Genomic DNA, 24,946 nt, shown 5'->3' with positions numbered 1-24,946 from the left:
CCGATCAGGGGTTGGGGTGCCGCACCCTGTCACACACAGAGCGCAGGGGATCAGGGATGGGGAGCTCCCCCTATCAGGCACAGAGCAGGGCTGATCAGGGGGTTGGGGCGCCCTCCCCTGTCATGAACAGAGCAGGGCGGATAGGGAGGTTGTGGCCCTGCCCCCTGTCACACACAGAGCCGCAGGGCGATCAGGGGGTTTGGGCGCTGCCCCTGTCACGCTGATCCCGGTGCCGGGAGGCCTCGCTGCTCCGCTGATCCCGGTGCCGGGAGGCATATTACCCTTTTCCTATATAGAATAGAGGCCTGGTGCATGGGTGGGGTCGGCTGGTTTGCCCTGAAGGGTGTCCTGGATCAGGGTGGGGGTCCCCACTGGGGTGCCTGGCCAGTCTGGCTAAGGGGCTGAGGGCCGTTTTCAGGCTGGCGGGTGACTGAAGCTCCCAACTGCTCCTTTTTTTCTTTTCTTTTTTTTTTTTTTCTATTCTGGGCCAGCTTTAGCTCTGAGGCTTCGCTGCTGAAAGCAGGTTTCTGGCCTTTACCTTCTGTATTTGATACAATGTTGCGGTCTGGCTGGCTGAAAGCCGGTTTCTGGGGTTTTGTTTAGCTTCTATATTTGCAACATAGTTGCTTAGAGTTGCAGCTGAGAGGCCGGCAAGTCAGGCGGGGAACGTTGGAGTCTGCCATCACTGGAGCAAGCAAGCCTCCCTGTTTGCTTCAGTGCATGGCTGCTGGCCGCCATCTTGGCTGACAGTTAATTTGCATAAGGATATGCTGATTAGCCAATGGGAAGGGTAGCGGTCGTACGCTAATTACCATGTTTCTCTTTTATTAGTGTAGCTATCGGTATTGGCCCACACATCTTGTTTTTGTGTGCTTAACATTGTTTTAGAGAGTTATTCATTTATTAGAAGTGTTAGAGTTTATTTTTAATAGCTATGTAGTATTCCATTGTAAGAATATGCCATAGTTTATTTCCTGTGGATGATTCTTTAATTTCCTCATTCGTAATTTTTTTGTGTCTTTGGCAAGTATTCACCAAGGTTACGTGCAACCTTATGAAGCTCTTTTGTTTTAGAGGCTAGTGAATGAATAATGTAAATTTTAGAGGCTTTTAAAGAAGATTAGTATTCTTATTTTTGTTGCCCTCCCCCCTTTTTTGAAGAGAAAATAAGGCACAAAACTTGAATGACTTTTCCAAGAAATGGCTACAAGGGGAAAAGTATATTTCTTAAGATGAATGAAATCTTAGTCTGTTTCTCCATGATACTATTTTATGGTATGCAAGATGTTACCCTTATCATACTTTTTATGCTCAGAGAAAGAGAATTGGAAAAGAGAATGTGAATTGAACCATTGTGTTGTGGTAGAAGTTCTGGTTTCTCCATCATATTTCCTATTGTAACAGTTGAAAGAACACTTTTTAGATTCAGCAAGTCCTTTTCTTCCAGTTGTTTTTTACTTAAAGATCGTTGAGTTAGAGCATGCATATTATTGTATTTTTCAGGTACCAAAAGAACAGCTTTTGGTCTCTGTTCCTCTCTTGATTAATTATCTTCAAGCTGAAAGTATTGTTGTTCATACTTACGCAGCACATGCTCTTGAGAGGCTGTTCACTATGAGGGGGCCTAACCACACCGCTCTGTAAGTATTGAGTTCTAGCATTTACATTTCTTCCCTTGGGGGGGGGGGGGGGTCAGAGATAATCTCAATGTATTCAAAATTTCACTAAGAGTCAGAAAAATAAATGTGTACTGTTTACTCATTTATACTGTCAATCCGGAAGGATCTGAGGCAGCATGCCAGAACAGATAAATTATGATAATCAAGTTGAGTAGAGGAAGTTGCAGCAAAGGAAAGTAACTGGGGTGCATTTAATGAACAGAAATGTGTGTCAGGATCCTATACAGTAGTTAAAGAAACTCTTGAATTTTATGTGTGGTCTCCTAGCAACCAAGTGAAAGAGGGAAACTTGATGAGTTAAAATTTCTACAATGTCCATGAGATTAAACAGTTACTCAGAAGTGGGCCTTCATGGAGGGAGTATGTGTAGTAGTTGTGTTCTGAGCAGCATCATGCAGTATAGTTGTTTTCAGCTGGCTGTTTTTATGCAGTGCTGAGATGTGACACAGCTGAGTAAAAAGAATTTTCTATGGTCCAAGATAGTAGCTTTTCTGGCCCGATCCAAGGATAAAATGTAAAAGAACAGCATGTCTTCCAGGCCGTTCTTTAACAGTGTTATTTCTTAAACTGAGCTTTGGGTAAGGTTTTCTTCATCAAGAACTTGAAATGCAGATATTCTCAGAAACCAAGGGTTGAAAGGAGATTATTTTGTTGAGTCAAGCCAGTATCTCTTCAGGACTGGAATTTATGCAGAAAACAGTTCTGAATCTGCTCCACCTCCAGGAAGAAGTGACAGTTCCCTGAGGGTCTGAGTCCTGTCCTTGATGGTGATATGAACCAGGGATGACCTTAACAGCTTCAGATGATGTTGGGTTTGCTCGGGTTTTGGCTTGTTTAACTGATTGGTATCAGATGTGCCTTAGGAATTTAACATGAGCACATATAAAAAATTATTTTCCTAAGCTGTCTGCCGATTGTCGATGGTGGGAGATGGCTCACTTTTATGCCAAGAAGTGTGATTAATAGTTGCCAAGGGTAATCCATAGTGACAAGCTCAAGAGTTGGTAGTGACTGAAAGCTGTTTTTTCATCTATAGCTTTACAGCTGCAGAAATCGCACCGTTTGTTGAGATTCTGCTAACAAACCTTTTCAAAGCTCTCACACTTCCTGGCTCTTCAGAAAATGAATATATTATGAAAGGTAGGCCGTTTCCCTGGTGTATAGACTATAAGTATCTAATTTCTGGTTATAAGAGTAAATAGTGAGTTGTATACTGTTAGCCAAGAATTAGCTAGGTTTAGTTATTTGGAAATAAAGAATATTGTTTTGTTTACTGTTAGTGATTTCAAGAAAAAGTTTTACCTTAATTTGATAGAGAATTCTTATTAAAGAAAAAGTAGCAAACTCCTATTGTTCCTTCCCTAGATTGCTTTAAAAAAAAATATATATATATATATATATATATATATATATATATATATATTGATTTCAGAGAGGAAGGGAGAGGGAGAGATAGAATCATTGATCGGCTGCCTCCTGCATGCCCCCTAGTGGGGATTGAGCCTGCAACCTGGGCGTGTGCCCTTGGTTGGAATCAAACCTGGGACCCTTCAGTCCACAGGCCGACACTCTATCCTCTGAGCCAAACCAGCCAGGGCTAGATTGAATTTCTTGAGGGCAAAGGTTAGATCAAACAACATTCAGTGATGGCACGCTGTGTATGCTGGGTCTTGGTGTGACACCTGGCTGCATTTAGTGGACCCCACACAGGTACTGCCCTCATAGACATACTGCCGAGGATACAGGCAGCTGTAACCACCTGCCAGGTTGTCCATTAGGAGAGTGTCTTGCTGACAGCTCTGACTTCAGGGGCAGGCATTGTCTTATTCAGTGCTGGATTCCAAGAGACCTGCAGTGTCAGATTCGTAGGAAATGCTTTTCAAAGAAACTGATGCCTGGCCCTGACCAGTTTGGCTCAGTGGATAGAGCGTCGCCCTGCGGGCTGAAGGGTCCCGGGTTCGATTCCGGCCAAGGGCATGTACCTTGGTTGTGGGCACATCCCCAGTCGGGGGTATGCAAGAGGCGGCTGATCGATGTTTCTCTCTATCCCCTTCCCTTCCTCTCTGTGAAAAATCAATAAAATATATTAAAAAAAAAAAAAAGAAACTGATGCCTGTCCTGGGTCAGGACCCCTGGGGTGTGTACACATTTGTATATGCATTTATATGTATGTGTTTTCAGCACTGGACTTCTCCCAATAGTGATAGGTAATGACTGCTGGCCTTTGTTGCTGTGTTCTTCGCGTATGCAAGAGCACCCAGGAAGTACTGTGATATGAGTGAATGAAAGGTTTGTCAGCCCAGAGGAGCGACACTGATCCTTCCTCTAACCCTAGTAATCTAACTCAGGAACAGGCTTTCTTTAGGAAGTGGGTCTAAGCTGAGGTGAGGGATCGGTAGCAGTTAGCTAGTAGGAGGGTGAGGCTTTGGCTCGGGTAGAGGAAACATCATTGCAAAGTTTAGGAGGCAAGGGAGTATAACTTTCTATCCTGTGTGTCTGGCATATAGTAGGTACTCTACTTAGGGAACATCTACTCTGTTTGTGCAAAATTGGCTACCATACATTTTTTAGCTTAATGTGTTTATCTCCCATGACAAATGTTTTTAGGCATCTTAATGAGCAATATATTTGCAATATGGACCCTCCATAGCTTCATATGTATATTCAGATTTTTCTTATGCTCCTAATCTCTCTTTTAGGGGGGATGATCAGGTACAATCATGTTTCCAATAGGCCAGGACTGAATGCTTTCTGCCACTGATTTCTAAGTGAAAGAAACTTGGAATACTAATACTACTTCATCCTCCTCTTTGTCTGTATCTTTAGTCACTTATTTTTTTATTGTCCCTTTTAAAATTCTTTAAGCCTTATGCCCTCTGGAAATACTCAATATTTCCCAGCTAACTATTGTTGCCAGTCCCTGGCCTAATTTTAAAAGGGAAATTTAGATTTTAAATATAGAGCTATCTTGAGGTTGTCTAAGGGTCTTAAAATGTCAGATGATGAATTCCCCAACCACTATTTTGTTCTGAAGTTTAACTAAACTATTTGTTTTTGCTGTTTTTATATTTTACAGCTATCATGAGAAGTTTTTCCCTCCTACAAGAAGCCATAATCCCTTATATCCCTACTCTCATCACTCAGCTTACCCAGAAGCTATTAGCTGTTAGTAAGGTAACAGAACCACTTCTGAAAGTACAGCCTGTTTTTAAAAACTCATGCTATAAACTGTTTAAGCATCAGGATTCCCTGGCAATAGGTCAGACTTAAGGAAAAGGTCTTTGAATTCTTCTTGACCCAACAGTTAATGTGCATTTCTGAAAGTGTGGGGTGACATTAGATTACAGACATGTAAGCATTCCCCTTTACGTATAGTCTCAAAAACTTTAGAACTTTTTTGTTGTTGTTGTTTTAATATATTTTATTGATTTTTTTACAGAGAGGAAGGGAGAGGGATAGAGAGTTAGAAACATCGATGAGAGAGAAACATCGATCAGCTGCCTCCTGCACACTCCCACTGGGGATGTGCCCGCAACCAAGACATGCCCTTGACCGGAATCGAACCTGGGACCTTTCAGTCCGCAGGCCGACGCTCTATCCACTGAGCCAAACCGGTCAGGGCTAGAACGTTTTTATTCTCATTTAAAAAGTAACAAGTTAAAGAAAATTGAGAAAGTATAGATAATCTGAATCTTAGGAAAGCTTTGTACCAGGTGGACACACAAGAGTCTATTAACTTCTCCTTTGATCAGAAATTTTACAGATATTTGATTCATTCTTTTCCTAATAATTGTATGGGAAGGAGATAAATTTATGGGAAGTATTAGAGGGATTTTGGAGAACAGTGATTATTTTTTCACTGAGGTCTGGGTAAGGGTTTTGGACTACTTTGGACCTTGGGGAATTTCGAGAAGAGAAGCAGGGTCACATCCTTTGCGCCCCCTGCTCCCCTCCTCACACATCTTCTGAGGTCCTCAGCTTTATGTAGTAGCCTTCCAAGAAAACTGCTGATATGAAGGGTTATCACTGTAGATACAGACATCAAAGCCTGTGGAGGTTAAAGTTTATCTAAGGTCCCACACAAAGCTATTGGCAGAGCCAGGACTTACATGTCCCTGCTCATTTCTTCTGCCACTACTTAGGGCGATGGCTCTAGAAAAGCATGAGTTGAAGATAAGTTCCTTACAGCACAGGCATCTGAGGCTTGTGTTGTCACCTCCCTGTGACTCTGAAGTACTTTTTAGTAATAGTATTTAAAAAAAATAATACAAACAGATATTACCAAGTATTGTTTTGTTTTCTGAATTTTAAAGTGAGTGTAAAATTTTAACATATATGCAGGCTTTTTAGTGTGTTTGGTATTTTCTCTTAATACCATACTGACTTTTAAAAAGATGGCATCTCTTGTAATGTATTTTAGACAGTTAGGTGTGTTTTCTTCTAAATGACATTTAATATAGTCACTTGGATTATTAGAATAATAAGCCTTTTTTTAAAATTTCAGAACCCAAGCAAACCTCACTTTAATCACTATATGTTTGAAGCAATATGTTTATCCATAAGAATAACGTGCAAAGCCAACCCTGCTGCTGTTGTAAATTTTGAAGAGGCTTTGTTTCTGGTGTTTACTGAAATTTTACAGAATGATGTACAAGGTAAGTTAAAGGAGTTGTTTTCTTCTTAACTGAATAAAATTATTAAAGGGGTTATAAACACAGTGTTCCTAACAATATGAACCTTTTGTGTCAGAGCCATTGATTATAAAGCTGACAGCTGTTATTTTCCTCAACAGAGTTTATTCCATATGTCTTTCAAGTGATGTCTTTGCTTCTGGAAACACACAAAAATGATATTCCGTCTTCCTATATGGCCTTATTTCCTCATCTCCTTCAGCCAGTGCTTTGGGAAAGAACAGGAAATATCCCTGCTCTAGTGAGGCTTCTCCAAGCATTCCTAGAACGCGGTTCAAATACAATAGCAAGTGCTGCAGCTGACAAAATAGTGAGTCAGATTTATTTTGATGTAAATGTAATTTTCTAAGGTAGCTGAGAGAAACTAGGGATGGCAGATTTTTAAAAATTCTTAAATTTAGTAAAAAGGGAAGTAATTAGGAAATATTAATGTATATTTTATTAGAATTAGGTATCCTTTAGTTATTGCCATGGTGGAAAATAAAAAGATAACAGTCAAATAGGTTAAGGTTAATTTAAGAATGTAAAACTAAGGGCTTGTTGAAGTGGGATTATTTTTTTCTACACCTCAGACATAAGAACTAAAGTAAAAATGCAAATTAGATTATTACAGTGTGCTCTCTTTTCCAAGATATATCACCTGCTTAACTTTTAGAATAATTAAGCCTTGCCGCTTTAACTGTTATTTGATCTGTTTTGTTGTAGCCTGGGTTGTTAGGTGTTTTCCAGAAACTCATTGCATCCAAAGCCAATGACCACCAAGGTTTTTATCTTCTAAACAGTATCATAGAACACATGCCTCCGTGAGTATGAAATACAATCTCGTACATTAGACAAGGATTCTGTTAGGAACTCAGAAAAATGCTGATTTTACATTGTTGCTTTTATTCATTTCTTTAGTGAGTCAGTTGACCAATACAGGAAGCAAATCTTCATTCTGTTATTCCAGAGACTTCAAAATTCCAAAACAACAAAGTTTATCAAGAGTAAGTAAAATAATTTCAGTGTTCCTGCAGAAATAATGAAGGAAAGTAGCTTAAAACTCTTAGATGTTATGGTTACATACAAACGTTTTTATCAGTTATGTTACATATAAAATACTTTAAGATGTTTGTATTTCCCAAACACTAAATCATTTCATATATATTGCATTCCAAAGGTTATTTTATAAACTTAAGTATCAAAATATTTTAAATAGAAATGATAAAAAATATAAATCATAAACTACATGTAGATTTTTTTTGCTTGTACTATAAAGGCAGAAAATTTATATGTTAAATTGTATTAAAAGGGAAGTATTGATGCTAAAGTTAGTCATTGGGTTTTTTTTTTTAATGACAAATATTATATCTGGTAAACTACTAAATCACTTATTTAGTGCAGTGAGTCCTATATATTGATAAATTTGCATCTCCTTTCAACAGGTTTCTTAGTCTTTATTAATTTGTATTGCATAAAATATGGGGCGCTGGCACTACAAGAAATATTTGATGGAATACAACCAAAGTAAGTTTGTTTTTATTATTATATTTTAGTGAGAGAAACATCAGTTTGTTCCACTTATTCATTATTCATTGGTCGATTCTTGTATGTGCCCTGCCTGAGGATTGAACCTGCAACCTTGGCATCTCAGGACCATTCTCTAACCAACTGGCCAGGGCTGTATTTTATTTTTAAAAGAATAAACCAATATCTGTTTTATAGATAATTTCATAGTTCTTCGTGCAGTGATTCTATCTGTGTGGTTTTCAAATATTCTTGGGGTATATTAGGTCATAAAGAAGAACATCCTGTAAACATTTCCCTAATTCTCAAAGTTATTCCCTACTCTAGCATTCTCCAAAGCCAGTGTTGTCTTCAGGAGCCTTTAACAGCGTGATTTTTCAAAAGAAAAGTTTGGATCAGTAAAACTGCCTTCATGTATATGCAAAGAATGTTGGGTAACATTCCCCATTTAGTAGGGAAAGAAGGATGTAAGGAAATTGATAGAGGATGGGAAAAAAACTCACTTTAGGTCGCTGTATCTGTGAGGGTATCAAAATAATTCAAAATTGAATAAAATGTAAAAAATGAATTAACCTAAAGAGTAGGACCAGAAAATACACATTCTGGTAATAAAGGATTGTGACGAAGTCAGCAGTTCATGCACTGCTAGTGGGTGCTTAAATTGGCATGATCTTTCTAGAAAGCAAACATGCACCCTTTCTGTAGAGCATTAAAATGTCTAAACTCTTTGATACCCACTATTTTCATTTCAAAGGATTCATTTATGGATAATCTGAGACATTTGCATCATGGGAAACTTCTAAGATGTTTGCAACAACATGGAATGATGGCCAAAATAATTTTTTAGTACAGCCATTAACATCTACATAGTTGTAGATATGTAGGCATAGAAAATAGGGAAGTTTATAAACCTAAAATGTTAAAACTAGTTATTGCTGGGTGATGGGTGATTCTTTTTTCTAATTTCTAGTTTTATAAAGATTTCTTGAGTACTTTAAAAATAAAAACATACAAAACCAACAATGACTGTGAAGATTGAGCATAGGCTTTTGTCTTCACAAAAGATGGTGGCAGCTGGCCACAGGGCAGGTTTGGTGTTTTGTCATCTCTAAGGCTCTACCATTCAATGCAACCTTGTTATTTTGAAATTTTTAATATTTATAAGGAGTCACTGAGTATAAATAATACCTGTTTAACTGATAATTATAGTCTAATTTAATATTGACTGGGCCTATTTTGTTTTAACAGAATGTTTGGAATGGTTTTGGAAAAAATTATTATTCCTGAAATTCAGAAAGTATCTGGAAATGTAGAGAAAAAAATTTGTGCGGTTGGCATAACCAAATTACTAACAGAATGTCCCCCAATGATGGACACTGAGTATACCAAGCTATGGCAAGTACTTCATTCTAAAGTTCTTGGAAATTATAGCTTCCTTTCCTATGACTGCAAAATCAGCCAAGCGTACTTTCTTGAGGGCCAAGAGAATTTGGTTCTGATTTTAGCTTCTCCACTAGCAACCATCAGGTCCAAGACATGACTTGTGTGGATCCTTCTGGGCCTAAGAAGATCTTATTTCCTGATTCTTAACATTTTGTTGGGTGAGGGGAAAAATTCATAGACCTCTTGAGAGTCTGGTAAAAGTTCCTGTTCTCAATAATCTCTAACACTATTTTGATAGGTGCCCAAGTAAACTGGCCTCAGTCTTAAGAGAAACTGAATAGGTTCAGGAAGGTCTTACATGTGTGTGCTCTATGTCCCAACAGACCTAACTTTACTTGACCTCTTGCCTCTTCTTCACTTAGCCAGCTAGTCCTTTCATAAAGTGACAACTTGAGGCTTATTCCTTCCACCTTCTAGCATTGAATCTCCTTCATTTGGCTTGAGTCACACAGCCTTCTCACTAGCTAGGCCTGGGTCACACTGCTCGCTTGAGATCTCTGGGGATGGAATAGTTTTCAGAGGAGAAATTGGGGTGCTCTGACTAAAGAATTGAAAAATGGTTTCTGGATAGGCCTAAGCACTGATGTCCATCTTTATTTCATTGGTCCTTTGCTATTCTTGAGACTGAGTCTATAATTTGTGTTTCTAAGGAATTGTTGTGTATTAATCTTTTGTCTTGTTTTCTTCAATCCAGGACTCCTTTATTGCAGTCTCTGATTGGCCTTTTTGAGTTACCTGAGGATGATTCCATTCCTGATGAAGAACATTTTATTGACATAGAAGATACACCAGGATACCAGACTGCCTTCTCACAGTTGGCATTTGCTGGGAAAAAAGAGCATGATCCCGTAGGTCAAATGGTGACCAACCCCAAGATTCACCTGGCACAGTCACTTCACAAATTGTCTACTGCCTGTCCAGGAAGGGTAAGTATTAAGTATCTTTGTTATCAAAGGATGCTGTAATCAATAGTCTTTGACACCTTTATGGGAAGTTAAGAGGATAATAGTTGTTCTGGTACCTGTTATCATTGGTCAGCATAATCAAACATCTCATTTATCTATAGTCAAGACTATTTTAAAAATTATGGGCTACAAAAATATTTTAAGCATATCATTGTCGGGGCAAATCTCAGGGATAAAGCCCTTTGACTAGAAATTTATTTCCGCTGTGACTCGGTTGGAGTGTACCAAAAGGGCTAGGGTTTCAGGACACATCCCCACGTTGTGTATTTGATCAAAGGGGGTGTGTACCAGGAGGGAACTAATCAGTGTTTCTAAAATAAGAATGCATTTATTTCCAAGATTGAGTAATTAATTTTATATCCATACTCAGAAATTAAATACTGGAATATAGAGCAAACCTATTAATGCCTATACTTTTCCATTAGCCATTGCCTTTTACAGTCTTTTTTTTCTTTATTGATTTCAGAGAGGAAGGGAGAGGGAGAGAGAGATAGATACATCAATGATAAGAGAGAACCATGGATTGGCTGCCTCCTGCACACCCTCTACTGTGGATCGAGCCCGCAACCTGGGCATGTGCCCTTGGCTGGAATCGGACGTGGGACGCTTCAGTCCACAGGCTGACGCTCTATCCACTGATCCAAACCAGCTAAGGCGCCTTTTACAGTCTTAAGATGTTTATATTTTTTCATTGTTGTTATGGAAAACAAAAATACTGAGAAATAGTATGCTGACCTTCAATTATTATAATTTGCCAATCCTGTTTGTTTCATGAGTTCCTCCTCCCCCTTTGCTAGAGAATTTTAGAGCCTCGGGCAGCATGTCATTTCACCCATATGTATTTCATTAAGCGTCACTAATTCATAAAGACTTTCTTTTTAAAACATCATCACATTGCCTCTACCACAGTGAACAATAGTAGTAATTCCCCTTTTTAGACCCATTTCATATTTTAAGGCATAAAAGTAATTGAGTTACTTGGGAATGAATTCCTTCAATAGTCATGCGGACTGCTCTTCCCAGAGCTGTGGCAGCTCTCTTGTAGAGATGGGTTTGTGTTGGTAGGATCTCTAATAGCTGGTTTGTGTGTTTCTTGGTTCTTGTAGGTTCCATCAATGGTGAGCACCAGCCTCAATGCAGAAGCCCTCCAGTATCTCCAAGGGTACCTTCAGGCGGCCAGTGTGACCCTGCTTTGAACTATGATTTGGCTAATAAAGCCCAGGATGATTTATGGGGAAAGCTGGGAGACTTCTGAGCACAACTGCATAAAAGCAAAGCAAATTTTCCTTGTCACAAATTCCATCTTGTAAAAAATATTAAATGTTGTTTTACTCAACCCTGAGCATATTAGGTGGTTTGTGTTATAATAAATAATCTAAGTGGATGGCTTGTCCAGTTTGCAGCTTCAAGGGCCAAGCGTTAATAGTTCAGTATAAGACACTGATTTGAGCATTTGCACTGTTAGGATAACTTTAGAATTTTGACGGACACTGACTGTGGAAACTTCCTTTTTCTCTTACTAAATCCTTTTTTGAGGTTGATGCCAATTTGTGTTTTTCTTGTCCTTTGTATTTTTGTTTGTTTCCTTCAGCTTTTATTTGGCAATGTAAGTAATCACTGGGGTGACTTGCCAAAAAGTGCACATTTCATAGTTTTAAACCTGTAATCAGCAATTTAAAAAAGCCCTAAACTTAATGTATCTAAGGACAGGTTTTTGGTGCTCTCTGATACTTTTATAATGAATTTCTTTAAATACTTTTTTCCTCTCTCGGACTCCATAAAAATCCTTATTTCTAAGTAATTCACTCAGAATACTTGTCTTTTTGCAAGGGAACATTAATACTCTTCTTTGGCGTTGCTGTATGATATGTGTGGTGGGGGAAAGCAGTGATGAACTACATGAAATCATTTACCTGTTTCTGGCTTTCCTCCCTTATAAACTGGATGATGTGAGAGAGAAACTTGGTAATGGGGAGGCACTGTCTATGTGAAAAAAGCCCCAATAGACAGGTCAAGGCAAAAGTTTCTTGGACCCCAGGAGACCTATTGGAGAGTGGGAAACACGAGAGGAGGCTTATTTACCTTGGACCGGGAGAACATGCCCATCTTCTCACAGTTAAGAGTCAGCCCTGTGCATCTGGAGAGGAGGGCGATTGCTGTTCTGAGGAACCTGGGTTCTGCAGTAAACAGCAGCTGAGAAGACATCCTGACCATCTCCAAGTGGGTCTGCAGGGGAAGAAGGGAGTCCAGGTCCTGCCACTCGCAGGCAGAGCAACCTTAGTGTCCTAGGAGCCCCATACCTGAAGTCCAGAGTTAAGCTGGAACCAACCCTACACAGAGAGCATCCTTTGTTGAGACTACAGATTTCAGGATGGAACGATGGAAGAAGTCCCTGAGATGGTGCCTGCTGAGCACCCTGGCCAGTCAGTGAGGCTCCAAAACCTTTCCAAGGAGGACTTGCAGTCAAAAGGGTGAAGAAGGTAAACACTGTGCCCACCTTCTCCCACAACCACATCCAAATTACAACTAAATTATAGAACCACCACCTGAAGACTAGATGAATAAAAGTCCCCTCAAGATATGAAGAAGGAACAAGGATGAGACTAGTAGGAGGGCAGAGACGTGAATGGGAAGGCCCCACATGTGACAAGAATCGGGAGGAGTATCTCATCTGTGGAGGGGTACCCACACCAAGACTCCAGGATTTTTTTTTTAATTAAAAAAAATATATATTTTTTTATTGACTTGAGAGGAAGGGAGAGATAGAAACATCAGTGATGAAAGAGAATCATTAATCAGCTGCCTCCTGCACACCCCTGACCAGAATTGAACCCGGGACCCTTCAGTCGATAGGCCGATGCTCCGCTGAGCGATACCAGCCAGGGCTACCAGACTAGCTTGAAAAGCTCCAAGGGCCGATGGGGAGGAAGTGAATTGACTAGCTTCAGGGCAGCTTCTGAGGACAGAAGCAAAGGCAGGCACCACTGATCCTTTGTTAACAGGCTCAGGCTTGTGCCCATCAGCTCTCCATTAACCTAACACTGATCTATGCTCCAACTTGCATTCCCAAGCCACTTCAAGCAGCTTTTCCACACAAGTGTCCTTCCTCCGTGGTGCTATGGACATTACTAAAATCTCTCAAAGGCCCCCAAACAAGCTACTAGCCTCAGAATACCCTGAACCTCTGGCTAAGCAGCCCCAAGCCTGGCATGAGAGGCAATGAGTCTCAACTTGCACAGTAACTTCCATCAGGTGGGTCCTGAGTCCGATACTCGTGGCAACCAGCCTTGCTTTGCAGCATAGCCTCACTCCAGAGCCTCCCAATCCCAGGACCAACCTTAGATCACTTTGTAGCTCCCACCTGGCAGCCCCCACGTCAGGCACAAACAGCAGCAGACTTTGACCTATGCTGGAGTCCCTCCTAAGGCACTAGAACTAATGCAGCTGGTGGTTAGCTGCAGAACACATCAGAACGCCTCCTAGCCAGCTCCGCAAACGACACACCTGAAGGTTGGACGTGGTTGGCACCAGAACTCCACTAAAGCAACTTACACTCAATGGGATCAACCCCCACCTCACAGCTAGTCAGCTGGAAGGTCACTTCCACCCACTGACATGCCAATGGAAATCAAGGCTCAACTGCAACAGGAGGGTGCACACAATCTATACAAAAGAGCACCAGACTCAGGTGGCCAGGGAGACTGAGCCTTTGGGCCTCACAAAATGCCTGCTACATCAAGACTGGGAAATGTAGCAGATCTACCTGTCACACAGAAACAGAGGGAAATGAGAAGAAGCAGCATGTCCCAAATGAAAGAACAACAATAAAGTCAAAATGGCTACAGGATTTTCAATGAGCTTAGGAGAAGAATAGGTGAACTAGGTGAGAATAACAAAGAGACGTCATAAATAGAATCAGAAATGAAGAATATGTCAGAGAGAATCAACAGCAGATTACATGAAGCAGAAAGACAAATGGCAGCTGGAAGACAACAGAAAATACCCAATCAGAACAGGAAAAAAAAGATAGTTTAAGGGACCTCTGGGACAAGATCAACCGCAAATACACAATTATAAAGGCAGTTGCTTCAGAAGAATTCTGAAGAAGTGACAAGTGATAGAGGATTCTGATTCTTGCTCCAAAGGGGAACCAACTGCCCACTAATCAATCCATCACAGCAATATCGAAGGTCAGAGAAAGAGAGATTCCCACTGTTTGACAGCCTAAGGAAGTGGGGACATTGATGGTGGTGGAAGGCTGGATCCAGCAGGGCTGGAGCAGGCAGGGAGGGGCCAGCAGACCTGATCCTGCCTACACCCTGCCAAGCACCAGGTGCTCAGAGCATACCTCACAGTCCAGCTTTAGAATGGATACACCATTGCAAGTGCACTGCACACTTGCTAATTTTTCACAATTTACTTTTAAATTTAAAAATCATTTTTAAAATTGCCACTATACAAATACTGCTTAACTGTTGTCACTGCAGGACGAGTGGGTATTTCCGTCTCAGTAGGTTTTGATTAATATTTGTGAAAGAATGTACAAAGGAAGTATTTTTAAAATATTAGAGTTATGAAGCACATTAAGCAAAGCAGAACCAATTTTCTACGTTATACATAATCTAAGTTATACATAATTTTTGCTAATAAAATTGGGATGCCATTTAAAGTACAGTCTGATTAAAATATGGTGTTTTAAAAATGATAGTTTCAAATGTATATTCTATACACAGTGACAAAGGAATTCCAAGAAAATAAATGGTGTTTTCAGGAATTGAAACCTATACCACTCCTCAATGCAGAAGTGCTTGACAAACCATTTATGGATTTGGAAATTTCAAGTAAGTTTTTTGTCTGTTTTTACGGGCAAAAAGATATTTAGGCACTAAAACTGAAGATGGTAGTTAGGGAAGTTTCTAAAGGTAAGTTACATGCAAGCAAACAAAAAACTATACATCTCCATTCTCAGGTTTATTCCCTGGATGGTCATATTCTAGCTCATGTTAGCTCTTACACCGCAAACATCAGCATATTGCTTCTTGGGAATGGCTGATTTCCTGTTGATCACACCCATCCCACCTACCTCAGCAGACCTTGGAATCCAAGTCAAGGAGGCTGTCACTGGGCATTCACCCTGCAAAGCCACACACATATTAGCTCAGTGCCCTATGGAAAGACAATTCAGAAGTAACACTTTCTAAGACTTTAAAAAACAAACAAAACCCCCACCTATAGGGAAATCATCTTCACTTGTTAATTAACATCTTGTGATCAGAGGAACCTGACAAAGTTGGCACACCACTCTGGGGTGATGGGTTCCAAGCTTGTCTATCCTAAGGACCTTTGAGGATTAGTTGCTCTACAAATCCTAAGTCTTACTGTGGCTGACTCACAGCACCTTTGATAATTTTAGACCTGCCTCTCTGGTCCCTTCCTGTCTGCTTTTCTTCCTCCATTCTGAATACCAGGACTGCATATATATTACTCCAAGAGCAGAAATACCTAGTTTGAGCTTAAATGTTCTTGCCACTCTTAGATCATGTTGGGGTAAAACAGTGCAAATTCCGAGGCCCTCTCTCAAAGCTCATGGAGACAGAGATACTACAGAATGAATGAGCCTTCAGCAGATGCCTGTTCAGACGCAAGCCTGGTTTGAAAATTTACACAGAACATTCAAGGATGTCCCATCTGAACATCTTTCCAAAGCAGCCAAAGGAACCCAGAAATCCTTCCTGACCACATCCATGATGTTAAGTGGAAATGTTTCCCTTTTGGAGTGCTGTCATTGAAGGCCAATTGGAAACAGCCACTAGAAGTTCTGAATTCTAAGACTATTCTGTCTTGTCATCTGTGTGTGTGTATACTGTGAGGCACAGGCACTGCATCCTCAACAGACACCTAAGAACACGGCATGCTTGGTAGGTTGCAGGTGGAGGAGGTGGTTGGCAAGGCTGGGAGATGGGCTATAATCTCCATGCTGAAGAAAGTACTAAGAATAGACGGGGAAGGTTGTGAAGAACCCGGAGTTGCTGGAGGTATCAGTATAAATGTGTGGCTTTTACCTCGTATGCATATGCGCATAAGCCATGGATGCAGATGGGTGGAGAGGGCCTGGGACAGGGGCCGGAGGTGGGCTGGAAGGGATCAATGGGGGAAAGGACATATGTAATACTTTCAACAATAAGTATTTTTTTAAATAAATGCATGGCTTTTAAATATACATACAAATAAGTAGGTATGTGTATACACACACACACAATACATATTTCCTAGCTGTCTGGCTCAGAGGGCCTAGAAACAACACCCCAGTAGCAACGAGTGCTCCAAGCACCTAGATCTTGGTTTCTAAATGCTGTCATTGAAAGGGACCAGGGCTCCTTGGAGAAAAGGCTACATCTAGGATTGGGGAAGGGAAAGTGTCTTTTCCTTTTACTGCCTTTCTGTCGGTAGTGTTGGATCCCCTCTACTCAGCGTTTTACTATAACCTTACCACTTTTGGTTATTCTGGCAGTCCAATCCATAGGCTGGTTTTATAGTGAACAACCTTTTGAACATCTAAAATTAAGAGAGCAAACCACCAGCCCCCTCCTCAGCTCGGCTAGAAAGCAATGGCTCACCTTGACTCCTCTGTGAGAACACCTGAGAAAGTGAAGAGACTCGTGGTGTCAGAAAGTCTCCTCCAGGTCATCTTTGGGTAACAATGTCAGGCTCAGATGAGAGGCGTCTCCCTTCACCCGGGAGATGTCATTTCAATCAAAAGAAAATAGTGAAACAAAGAATGTGTACCTCTTTTAGAAGCAATGCAAACGCCTCCCTGCCCTCCCCCCACTTCTGTGCCCTCGCTCACATCTTCCCTTAAGTTACTGCTCAACAGGACCAAAGAATTTATTAGTAGCTGTTTATTGATCAACGGTTTGATATAAAGTTATTTCAGATCTTCAGAATTTGCCCAAATGGAATCACAAGCATTACAAAGTTTTCTTTTTCCCTTAAAAAAAGGATAGGGGGCAGGTTGGGAGTACTAGCAGTAGTGACATTTGAGAATAAATTAACAAAAAAAAATTTAGTCTTATCATTTATTGGTGACAAACACTAAGTTTTACTTACATTCCATGGGGAGAAAAATTCCAGCGTAAACAATGAATCAAAGCAGTACTTAACTTGCAAGCTACCGTGCTTTCCATCTGGACCATGGGCAGGACCTTACCGCACACATTTCTGTGCACAGTAACAACATCAAAAGCAACAGTTTAAGAGATAAACATAGGTAAGTCATTTCTTTTCAGCCCTACATGGAGATGTAATCAACAGTATAAAGCACTCAGGAAAACCAATCTGCAATTTTATATGTACTACATGGAGATCATATCCTGTAGTGTAGTGAAAGCTGTGTGTCCTCAAGAGCCATATGTATATACACACAATTTTAATAACCTTTAAAACAAAGATCAAAGTTCATTTAAGTCCTATTGCATTAAAAATGAAATAGCAAAGGAGCCAAATGATTGTTTAAAGTTTAAAATTCCTAAATTGTCCAATTTATACAACTGTGGGAGACTTCATCAAGATTTCTGAGAAATCCAGGACTGTTTCAGCTAAACCAGAGGGCAGACAATTTGCATCACTGAAATGGTCCTGGGTTAGTCCAATAAAATAAAAATGTATAACCATATACACATGGATTTAATCTTTGCCGGTTAGATTATTGATAAAGTCAGTCTCAGAAAAGTTTCTAAACTGTGCTATATAACTAGATACAATTGAGAAACTCAAATGAAAATTTATATAGTGTCATTTCAATGGAAAGAAAATAATGAAACACAGAATATGTATCTCTTTTGGAAAAGAAAGCAGTGGTGATGGTGATGGTGTAGGTACCACAGAAGGTGATGGCCAACACGCTAGAAAGATTAGTTTGCGCTGAGTAGGAAGCATTTGATTTTTCTCTGGTGCTTTCAGCTCTGGGCCGGCTGGTCCAAGGCCTCTCTCTGGCATGGGTGTCCAGGATTTGTCCCAAAGTGTTTGAGTGAGCCAGTTTGAGAAGGGGTCGTGCTTTCTGCTTTCTTTTTCTTCTTTCACACAGCAAAAAAATACAAACAAAAATGCACCTCAAAACCAAGCAATGAGGTGCCTAGGGCATAGACCTGCTGGTTCCCAATTGAGCCAGGGCTGCTTGGCAGGTCCCATCTTCTCTTCCCCTACAGCAGCTGCTGCTGTGTGAGGACAAACCATAGCACACGTGAGCACAGCCATGGCCACCTCCTTGCATTCCCGCCTTCGTCACCACTGCCGTCTCCAGTTCTTTACCCATCATGTCTCTCGGCCCACTGGAGGTATCAGAAATTCCAAATTTTCAAAGCAGTTTCAGTATTTTCAGTATATGTTGGGGATTTTACAATGGTTCATGGCCAGAAGGGATTCAGCACCTCCCACACCTTTAAGGAAGAAAAATGAAAATGACACTAGTTTTGAAACTTGAGAGAATTACACCCATGATAAAAAAACAAACAACAAACACAGATAATGAAGCCCAAAAACACAGGCCCTAGTTTATGATAATTGGATTACAGTAAAGTTTTCACAGGATATACTGTCAAATGAAAAAAGCAAGGAGGAGAATGTGTGCATGGTATGTTATCTCTGGGGGGAAAGGAGGAAAATAAGAAATATATAATTTGCATAAAGAATGAAGTATCCATACATAAGAAATGTGACTTCTAGGTAGGGGGTGGGGATAATGAGATGGATGGGGACAGCATGAGGGCAAGAGTTATCACAGCATACCTTTTAAAATTATTTTGATTTTGGAAACGTGAATGTATTAACTATTCAAAATTAAATTTAAAAAAAAAAGTGGAGCTGGGCCAGTGTGACTCAGTGGTTGAGCACTGACCCATGAACCAGGAGGTCACGGTTCTATTCCTGGTCAGGGCACTTGCCCGGGTTACGGGCTCGATCCCCAGTAGAGGGTGTGCAGGAGGCAGCCAACCAAGGATTTTCTCTCATCATTGATGTTGCTCTCCCTCTGTCTTCCTCTCTCTGAAATCAATGATAATGTATTTTTTTACAAGTGGAGTTCTTTGCCCCAGATTTGGAAAGCTTTCCAGAGAACAGGACAGGAAGGGACTGAGGCAAATGTTTCACTACTGAGTTGAGCAGACAGTTTTTATTTAATGTAACAAGGACAGAACTGCCTTTCCATGTAAATCAGCTCACTCACACAGACATTGGTCCATTTCCTGTTCTTGGCATCTCTGTACTTTGTTGGTCCAACTCAGACAGCAACTTTAAAATATTCAGTGCAGCCTAACAGAACAAAAAGAAAAGTCTGACCTTAGCCACTGCTCGAGACCACAACATAAGACACTGACTAGGGAGGGGAGAGATTTTCCTATTGCCCAACAAAGAGGTGGTCCCACTAAATAAACTTCTTCTTTAATGTTTGAACTTTTAATTTAAAATTTACATTATTAAATCACCTGTTAATTTTATTATATATTTCCTTCTAGTATTTTTAACCTTGTAACGGGACTGTTATATCCTGCTATAAACCAAAAACCAATCATATTTCCTTGTTAGAATACATTATCGTTGGAGACATTAACTTGATGGATGCATAATATTCCATTAGGTCAATATGCCAAAGTTTATGCAGATAAATCAATTTCTTTTCTATTTTAGTATTTCTTATAACAAAAGTTTCCTCTGAACAGAATACCAAAGTAAGGGGCTTTCTACAGCTGCCAGAACTTGGGCCTGCAATACCTGCTCCTGGTAAGAGGTGGACTAAATATGGTATCTGGAAGAGGTCCAGGATCCAAGGTCCACAAGGGAAGGGTTGGCTAGAGCTGATGAGTTCTCATAAAAATAATGTGAAATCAATCAGGGAAACTAAGGAAAAAATCTTCAGAAATATGAAATCTATAAAATAATCAACTGTCTAGAGTCTGTTGGAGACCCCTTTACCTATCTTTCTGAGACCAGTAACAGGGTGGAACCAGACCCCCAGTGAGGGAGAACATACCATGTCATGGCAGGACTCCAAATCCTTTCCAATACCGTGGCTGATCAGAGGTGGCTGAGAGGAGCAATTGATAAGAGATACAAACTCGTTCTTGTTGTTTTTGGGGAAGTCTTTGTATTCAACCTAAGGAGGAAAAGAAAACTGAGGCAAGGGTAGGGAAGTATGCATATGAATTGGACCATGGCTCTGGGCCCAGCAACGAGGGAAATAACACTTCTCTCTCCCTGGTCTCAGCGCCTGACATGCTCAGTCAGCACAAAAGACGGCCAGGGGCCTGCTACTGAGGAGGGCCTGGGGCTGCAGGCAGAGCATGGCCAGTTCCCAGGAACCTAGATATCTACTCAAAAACCCGTCTGAAAGAAGCCATGCCCTTCCCGACCACGCAGAAAGGGGCAGCACAATGACTGTGTTCTCACTGAAATCTAAATTCTTACCGACCACTAGGTCAGAGGCTTTGTTATTATTATGGTTGGCTTGGATAGTTAAAATTTTATTACCAAAAGTCACGGATTTTCTTTTACCAGACAGGCTTGTAATACTTTCCATACCTTTCTACCCTTCCTCAGGATGACCCCTTTACCATGCTTGCCTTACCCACCCCCTAGGCAACTTGATTTAAAGAAAAAGGTACAGCTCTGGCTGGCGTAGCTCTGTTGGCTGGGCGTTATCCAGTCGACCTAAGGTGGCCAGTTCGATTCCCGGTCAGGGCACATTCTGGGTTGCAGGCTCAGAGGCAGCTGATTGATGTTTTTCTCTCTCCCCCTTAAAAGTCAATACAAAATCTTAAAAAAAAAAAACAAAAAAAAACCCTGGCATGGCTCCACGGTTGAGCATCGACCTATCAGGGCATATAACAAGGTTATAGGCATAATTCCCAGTGGGGGTGTGCAAGAGGCAACCAATCAATGATTCTCTCATCATTGATGCTTCTATCTATCTCTCCCTCTCCTTTCCTCTCTGAAATCAATAAAAATATATTTGTAAACAAATCTTAAAAAAAAAAAAAAACAAGAACAAGGTGCAAAGCTTGTTTTCTGAGAGAAACCCAAAGATGACTGCACTGAGGTACAGACTACACGGCTCAGGCTTAGCAGTTACCTGGAATCCCTGGACTCTGGAAAGATAATCCAACTGCTCAGACGGTCTTGTGAGAGGTCCATGGGGTACGTGGCCTGAAGAGATGTTATTCTTTAAAATGGTCTCAGCTGTGGGCGAGGTGCCCCCATATAACAATTCACGGGCTATCATGGCAGTTACTGTGGCCTTGGCAGGATTCGGAGCTGCCCGGGTAAAATCTTTGGTGTGATGTCCTTGACTGACTCCTACGGCCTGGGCAACCTCGGGCACCATAGGAAGAATTCCAGCAGGCAGCTGCTGATGACTAAGATAAGGCATCCTAAACTCGTCCTCTTTATTGCCTAGAAAGGGACACACAGACGAATCAATGCGAGTGCACACACACTGCCTGCCTGGAAAGACCTCACCCCGGCCTACTCTCAGTGCACACATTGGCACACAATGATGCAGAACTGAAACACATTGTAAATCATTCACTGGGCACCTGCTATTACCAGGAACCATGCAAATCCCAGAATCACATTCAGATTGAAACAAAATTAACATCACACTTACTAGTCCCATTTTCATCTCCAGAGACAGGTTCAAAAAAGGTTACTTTTCTTCCATCCCCTGGTTTCTTTATCGGTGTCTTTAAAACAAACAAACAAACAAAAGGCTATGAGTATAAACAAAACTGTTGAAAAATTACTTCCTCTCTCTAAAAAAATTATGAATTCCAACCAGCATAATCTTTGATTTTTACACTTTAGGAATCTGAGGAGGCAATCAGCAGGAACCTCCTCCCAAAGCCTGAGCACCAGTTTGCTTTTGCCACCCAGCAAGCCTTAAGGCAAAGCCTGTGCTCCCCCGCAGTGTACAGACCCGCCCATGCCAGCCGGCCCATGAGAGCATCCAACAGTGCACCGGACTAAACGTTGAGCCTCCGTCTGCGCTCACAGGAAGAGAGGGGAACATTAAACCAGAAAAAGAAGATACTAGATTGGCAGAGCCCAAGGTGGAGAAAGGCACTTTAAACAAGCTACACAATATTTCTTGGAGCTAAAATCCAATTAAGAGATAAGGTGACATTTCTGTACATTTACAAACTTACGGGGAAATGTTACTAGATAAAAATTTTGTCAAACACAAGGTCTCCTTTCTGAGAAGGTAAGGTACCCGAAAGCCAAGTCTAGGATCTACACAGATTCTCTGATGAGTATTTGGGGTCCCACTTATTAACTATGTGGCCACAGTGGGTGCCACTTCTCACCACTGATACAACTAACCGGCAAAGGTGAATGAATCAGTCCTGGGTTTTTCATGTTTATTCCAATAGGAGCTTTCAGTAACTAGAGACAAGGTCAGTCAAGGTTAAGGGTAGTGCTTAACAGTCTTAGCAGAAGTAAAATTTTCAATATAAGATTAGTTTTATATAGTTTTAAATTTATAAAGAAACTAGTGGCCTGGTGCATGGATTCGTGCACACTGAAAGGAAATTAAATAGAAGAAATATTTTAATATCGCTATTTGCCCTTTCTCTATAATAGAATTGTCAGAGATGAAAATTAGTAGAATGTATATAAAAATATATAAATTGGTTAATAAACAACATAACGAAGACATGATATAAAGACAACAAAAACATGATATAAAAACATTGATAAAAGCAATGACTGATAAATTGATTAAACTTATTCTAATTATCTTCCTGTACACATTAAAAGTAAAAACACTTTCAGAGTGCTTGACTAATTTCCCTTGTGATGAAGTATTTACAACTTTAATGTCACAAGCTATTCAAACTCGAGAGAAAGCAACATATAACTGACCACATCCGAAAACAGGTTTAGGTAGGAATATTCCTACTCTGTCTAGAGTTTGTCCTTGCGATTTATTAATAGTCATCGCAAATGCTGGCATCACAAGAAACTGTCTTCAAAATAATTTAAATGGGAGGCCAGTGTCAAAGGGGGACAAATCAATTCTTGGAATCAGAACAACTTCTCCTTCTGCAGATCCTGTTAATACTTCAGCTTCAATTATGTTAGGTTGCAATCTTTTGATAATAAATCTGGTACCATTTCAAATACCCCATTTACTATTAAGATTTCTCAGTAGCATGATGATTGCACCTACTTTCAATTTTAATTTATGATACAGCATTCCCGAAGGAGTAATACTATTAAGAAATTCAGTGGGAAAATTTTCCTTTTCGGCATCATCTGATGAATCGATGGAATCATCACTCAAATAGTTGTGAAAATCTCCATGGAGTATATTCAAAATTTCTTAATTTAATTTATGAACGTGCTCATTTTTAGGACAAAGAAACAATCGACAATGACAGATCGAAACACATGCATGTGATTGGTGCCAGTGAGAGCATTATATGTATCTTGCATACACGGGTCAATGTTTATTTTTAAATTGCCAGTGCGGCCCTAACCGGTTTGGCTCAGTGGATAGAGCGTCGGCCTGCGGACTGAAGGGTCCCAGGTTCGATTCCGGTCAAGGGCATGTACCTTGGCTGCGGGCACATCCCCAGTAGGGGGCGTGCAGGAGGCAGCTGATCGATGCTTCTCGCTCATTGATGTTTCTAACTCTCTATCCCTCTCCCTTCCTCTCTGTAAAAAATCAATAAAATATATTTTAAAAAAAAATAAAATAAAATAAATTGCCAGTGCGCATCCTATGTACTGGCCAGTCAGTTGGACAGACATATGGTCGGTCACTTAGCCTTTTATATCGTCCTATATAATAAAAGCCTAATATGCTAAGTGTCTGACCCTTCGACCAGTTGCTATGACGTGCACTGACCACCAGGATGCAGATGCTCCGACCGGTAGGTCAGCTTGCTGCTGGCGTCCAGCTGATCAGGACTGGGCAAGATGGGTCAGACACGCTCTGGAGCCCTCCCATGGTCCCTCCCCGGCCCCAATCATGCACAGGGCCTCTAGTCTATAGATAAGAAAACTCGAGTCTAAACTATGGCTTTGGCCATAACTCTAAAATCACACTATCGCAATGTCCCAGAAAAATCAAAGCCTGCTCCACAACTCACGAGAGCCCAAGTTGATGCATCTTTTATATGGACCTCATTCTAAGAGTGCAAATGACAGAATCACACATTCATTAATTTCAAACCCCATTATCCAGCAACCCACTAACACAGTGGTTCTCAACCTTCTGGCCCTTTAAATACAGTTCCTCATGTTGTGACCCAACCATAAAATTATTTTCGTTGCTACTTCATAACTGTAATGTTGCTACTGTTATGAATCATAATGTAAATATCTGATATGCAGGATGGTCTTAGGCGACCCCTGTGAAAGGTCGTTCGACTGCCAAAGGGGTCGAGACCCACAGGTTGAGAACTGCACTAACAGAAAGGAGCAAGCTGCCCTCCAGCAAAGCATCCTAGACCACAAAGATACTGGAACAATAACATGACCCAGAGTAATTTTTGTGGCCATGGACATGCAACTCTCTTTCTGACTACATTATAACAGTCCAAATGGAGAAGACGCTGCACAGCAGGGCTGCTTTATGGCTCAGAGGTACCAGAGTCCCCCAGGTTAA

At 40.7% G+C, this 24,946-nt stretch overlaps 2 protein-coding genes across 10 annotated transcripts in view; one reads left to right on the top strand and one right to left on the bottom strand.

Moving 5' to 3' along the window:
* CSE1L (chromosome segregation 1 like) overlaps nt 1-11,831 on the top strand; it is a 50,635-nt gene extending 38,804 nt beyond the window's left edge. For 2 of the 3 annotated variants that reach the window (XM_023761725.1, XM_023761727.1), the window contains 11 exons: nt 1,504-1,640; nt 2,716-2,819; nt 4,756-4,853; nt 6,184-6,334; nt 6,472-6,680; nt 7,076-7,173; nt 7,271-7,356; nt 7,795-7,876; nt 9,125-9,271; nt 10,014-10,245; nt 11,391-11,626. In XM_023761725.1, the coding sequence (XP_023617493.1) occupies nt 1,504-1,640; nt 2,716-2,819; nt 4,756-4,853; nt 6,184-6,334; nt 6,472-6,680; nt 7,076-7,173; nt 7,271-7,356; nt 7,795-7,876; nt 9,125-9,271; nt 10,014-10,245; nt 11,391-11,480 (1,434 nt within the window). In that variant the 3' untranslated portion in view covers nt 11,481-11,626. Of the gene's footprint in view, nt 1-1,503; nt 1,641-2,715; nt 2,820-4,755; nt 4,854-6,183; nt 6,335-6,471; nt 6,681-7,075; nt 7,174-7,270; nt 7,357-7,794; nt 7,877-9,124; nt 9,272-10,013; nt 10,246-11,390 lie in introns of all 3 variants that reach the window. The other variant, XM_006097996.3, reaches the window with a different exon arrangement.
* A 5,337-nt stretch (nt 11,832-17,168) lies between these two features.
* STAU1 (staufen double-stranded RNA binding protein 1) overlaps nt 17,169-24,946 on the bottom strand; it is a 60,801-nt gene continuing 53,023 nt past the window's right edge. For all 7 annotated transcript variants that reach the window (XM_006097988.3, XM_023761721.1, XM_023761723.1 and 4 more), the window contains 5 exons: nt 21,941-22,016; nt 21,407-21,726; nt 20,309-20,431; nt 19,505-19,590; nt 17,169-18,719 (listed from right to left, as the gene is read on the bottom strand). In XM_006097988.3, coding sequence (XP_006098050.1) covers nt 18,704-18,719; nt 19,505-19,590; nt 20,309-20,431; nt 21,407-21,726; nt 21,941-22,016 — 621 coding nt within the window. In that variant the 3' untranslated portion in view covers nt 17,169-18,703. The remainder of the gene's footprint in view (nt 18,720-19,504; nt 19,591-20,308; nt 20,432-21,406; nt 21,727-21,940; nt 22,017-24,946) is intronic.

The sequence above is a fragment of the Myotis lucifugus genome, unplaced genomic scaffold (assembly GCF_000147115.1).
Source record: "Myotis lucifugus unplaced genomic scaffold, Myoluc2.0 scaffold_215, whole genome shotgun sequence".
Classification (NCBI taxonomy): domain Eukaryota; kingdom Metazoa; phylum Chordata; class Mammalia; order Chiroptera; family Vespertilionidae; genus Myotis; species Myotis lucifugus.
This window is presented reverse-complemented; position numbering and strand designations above follow the sequence as displayed.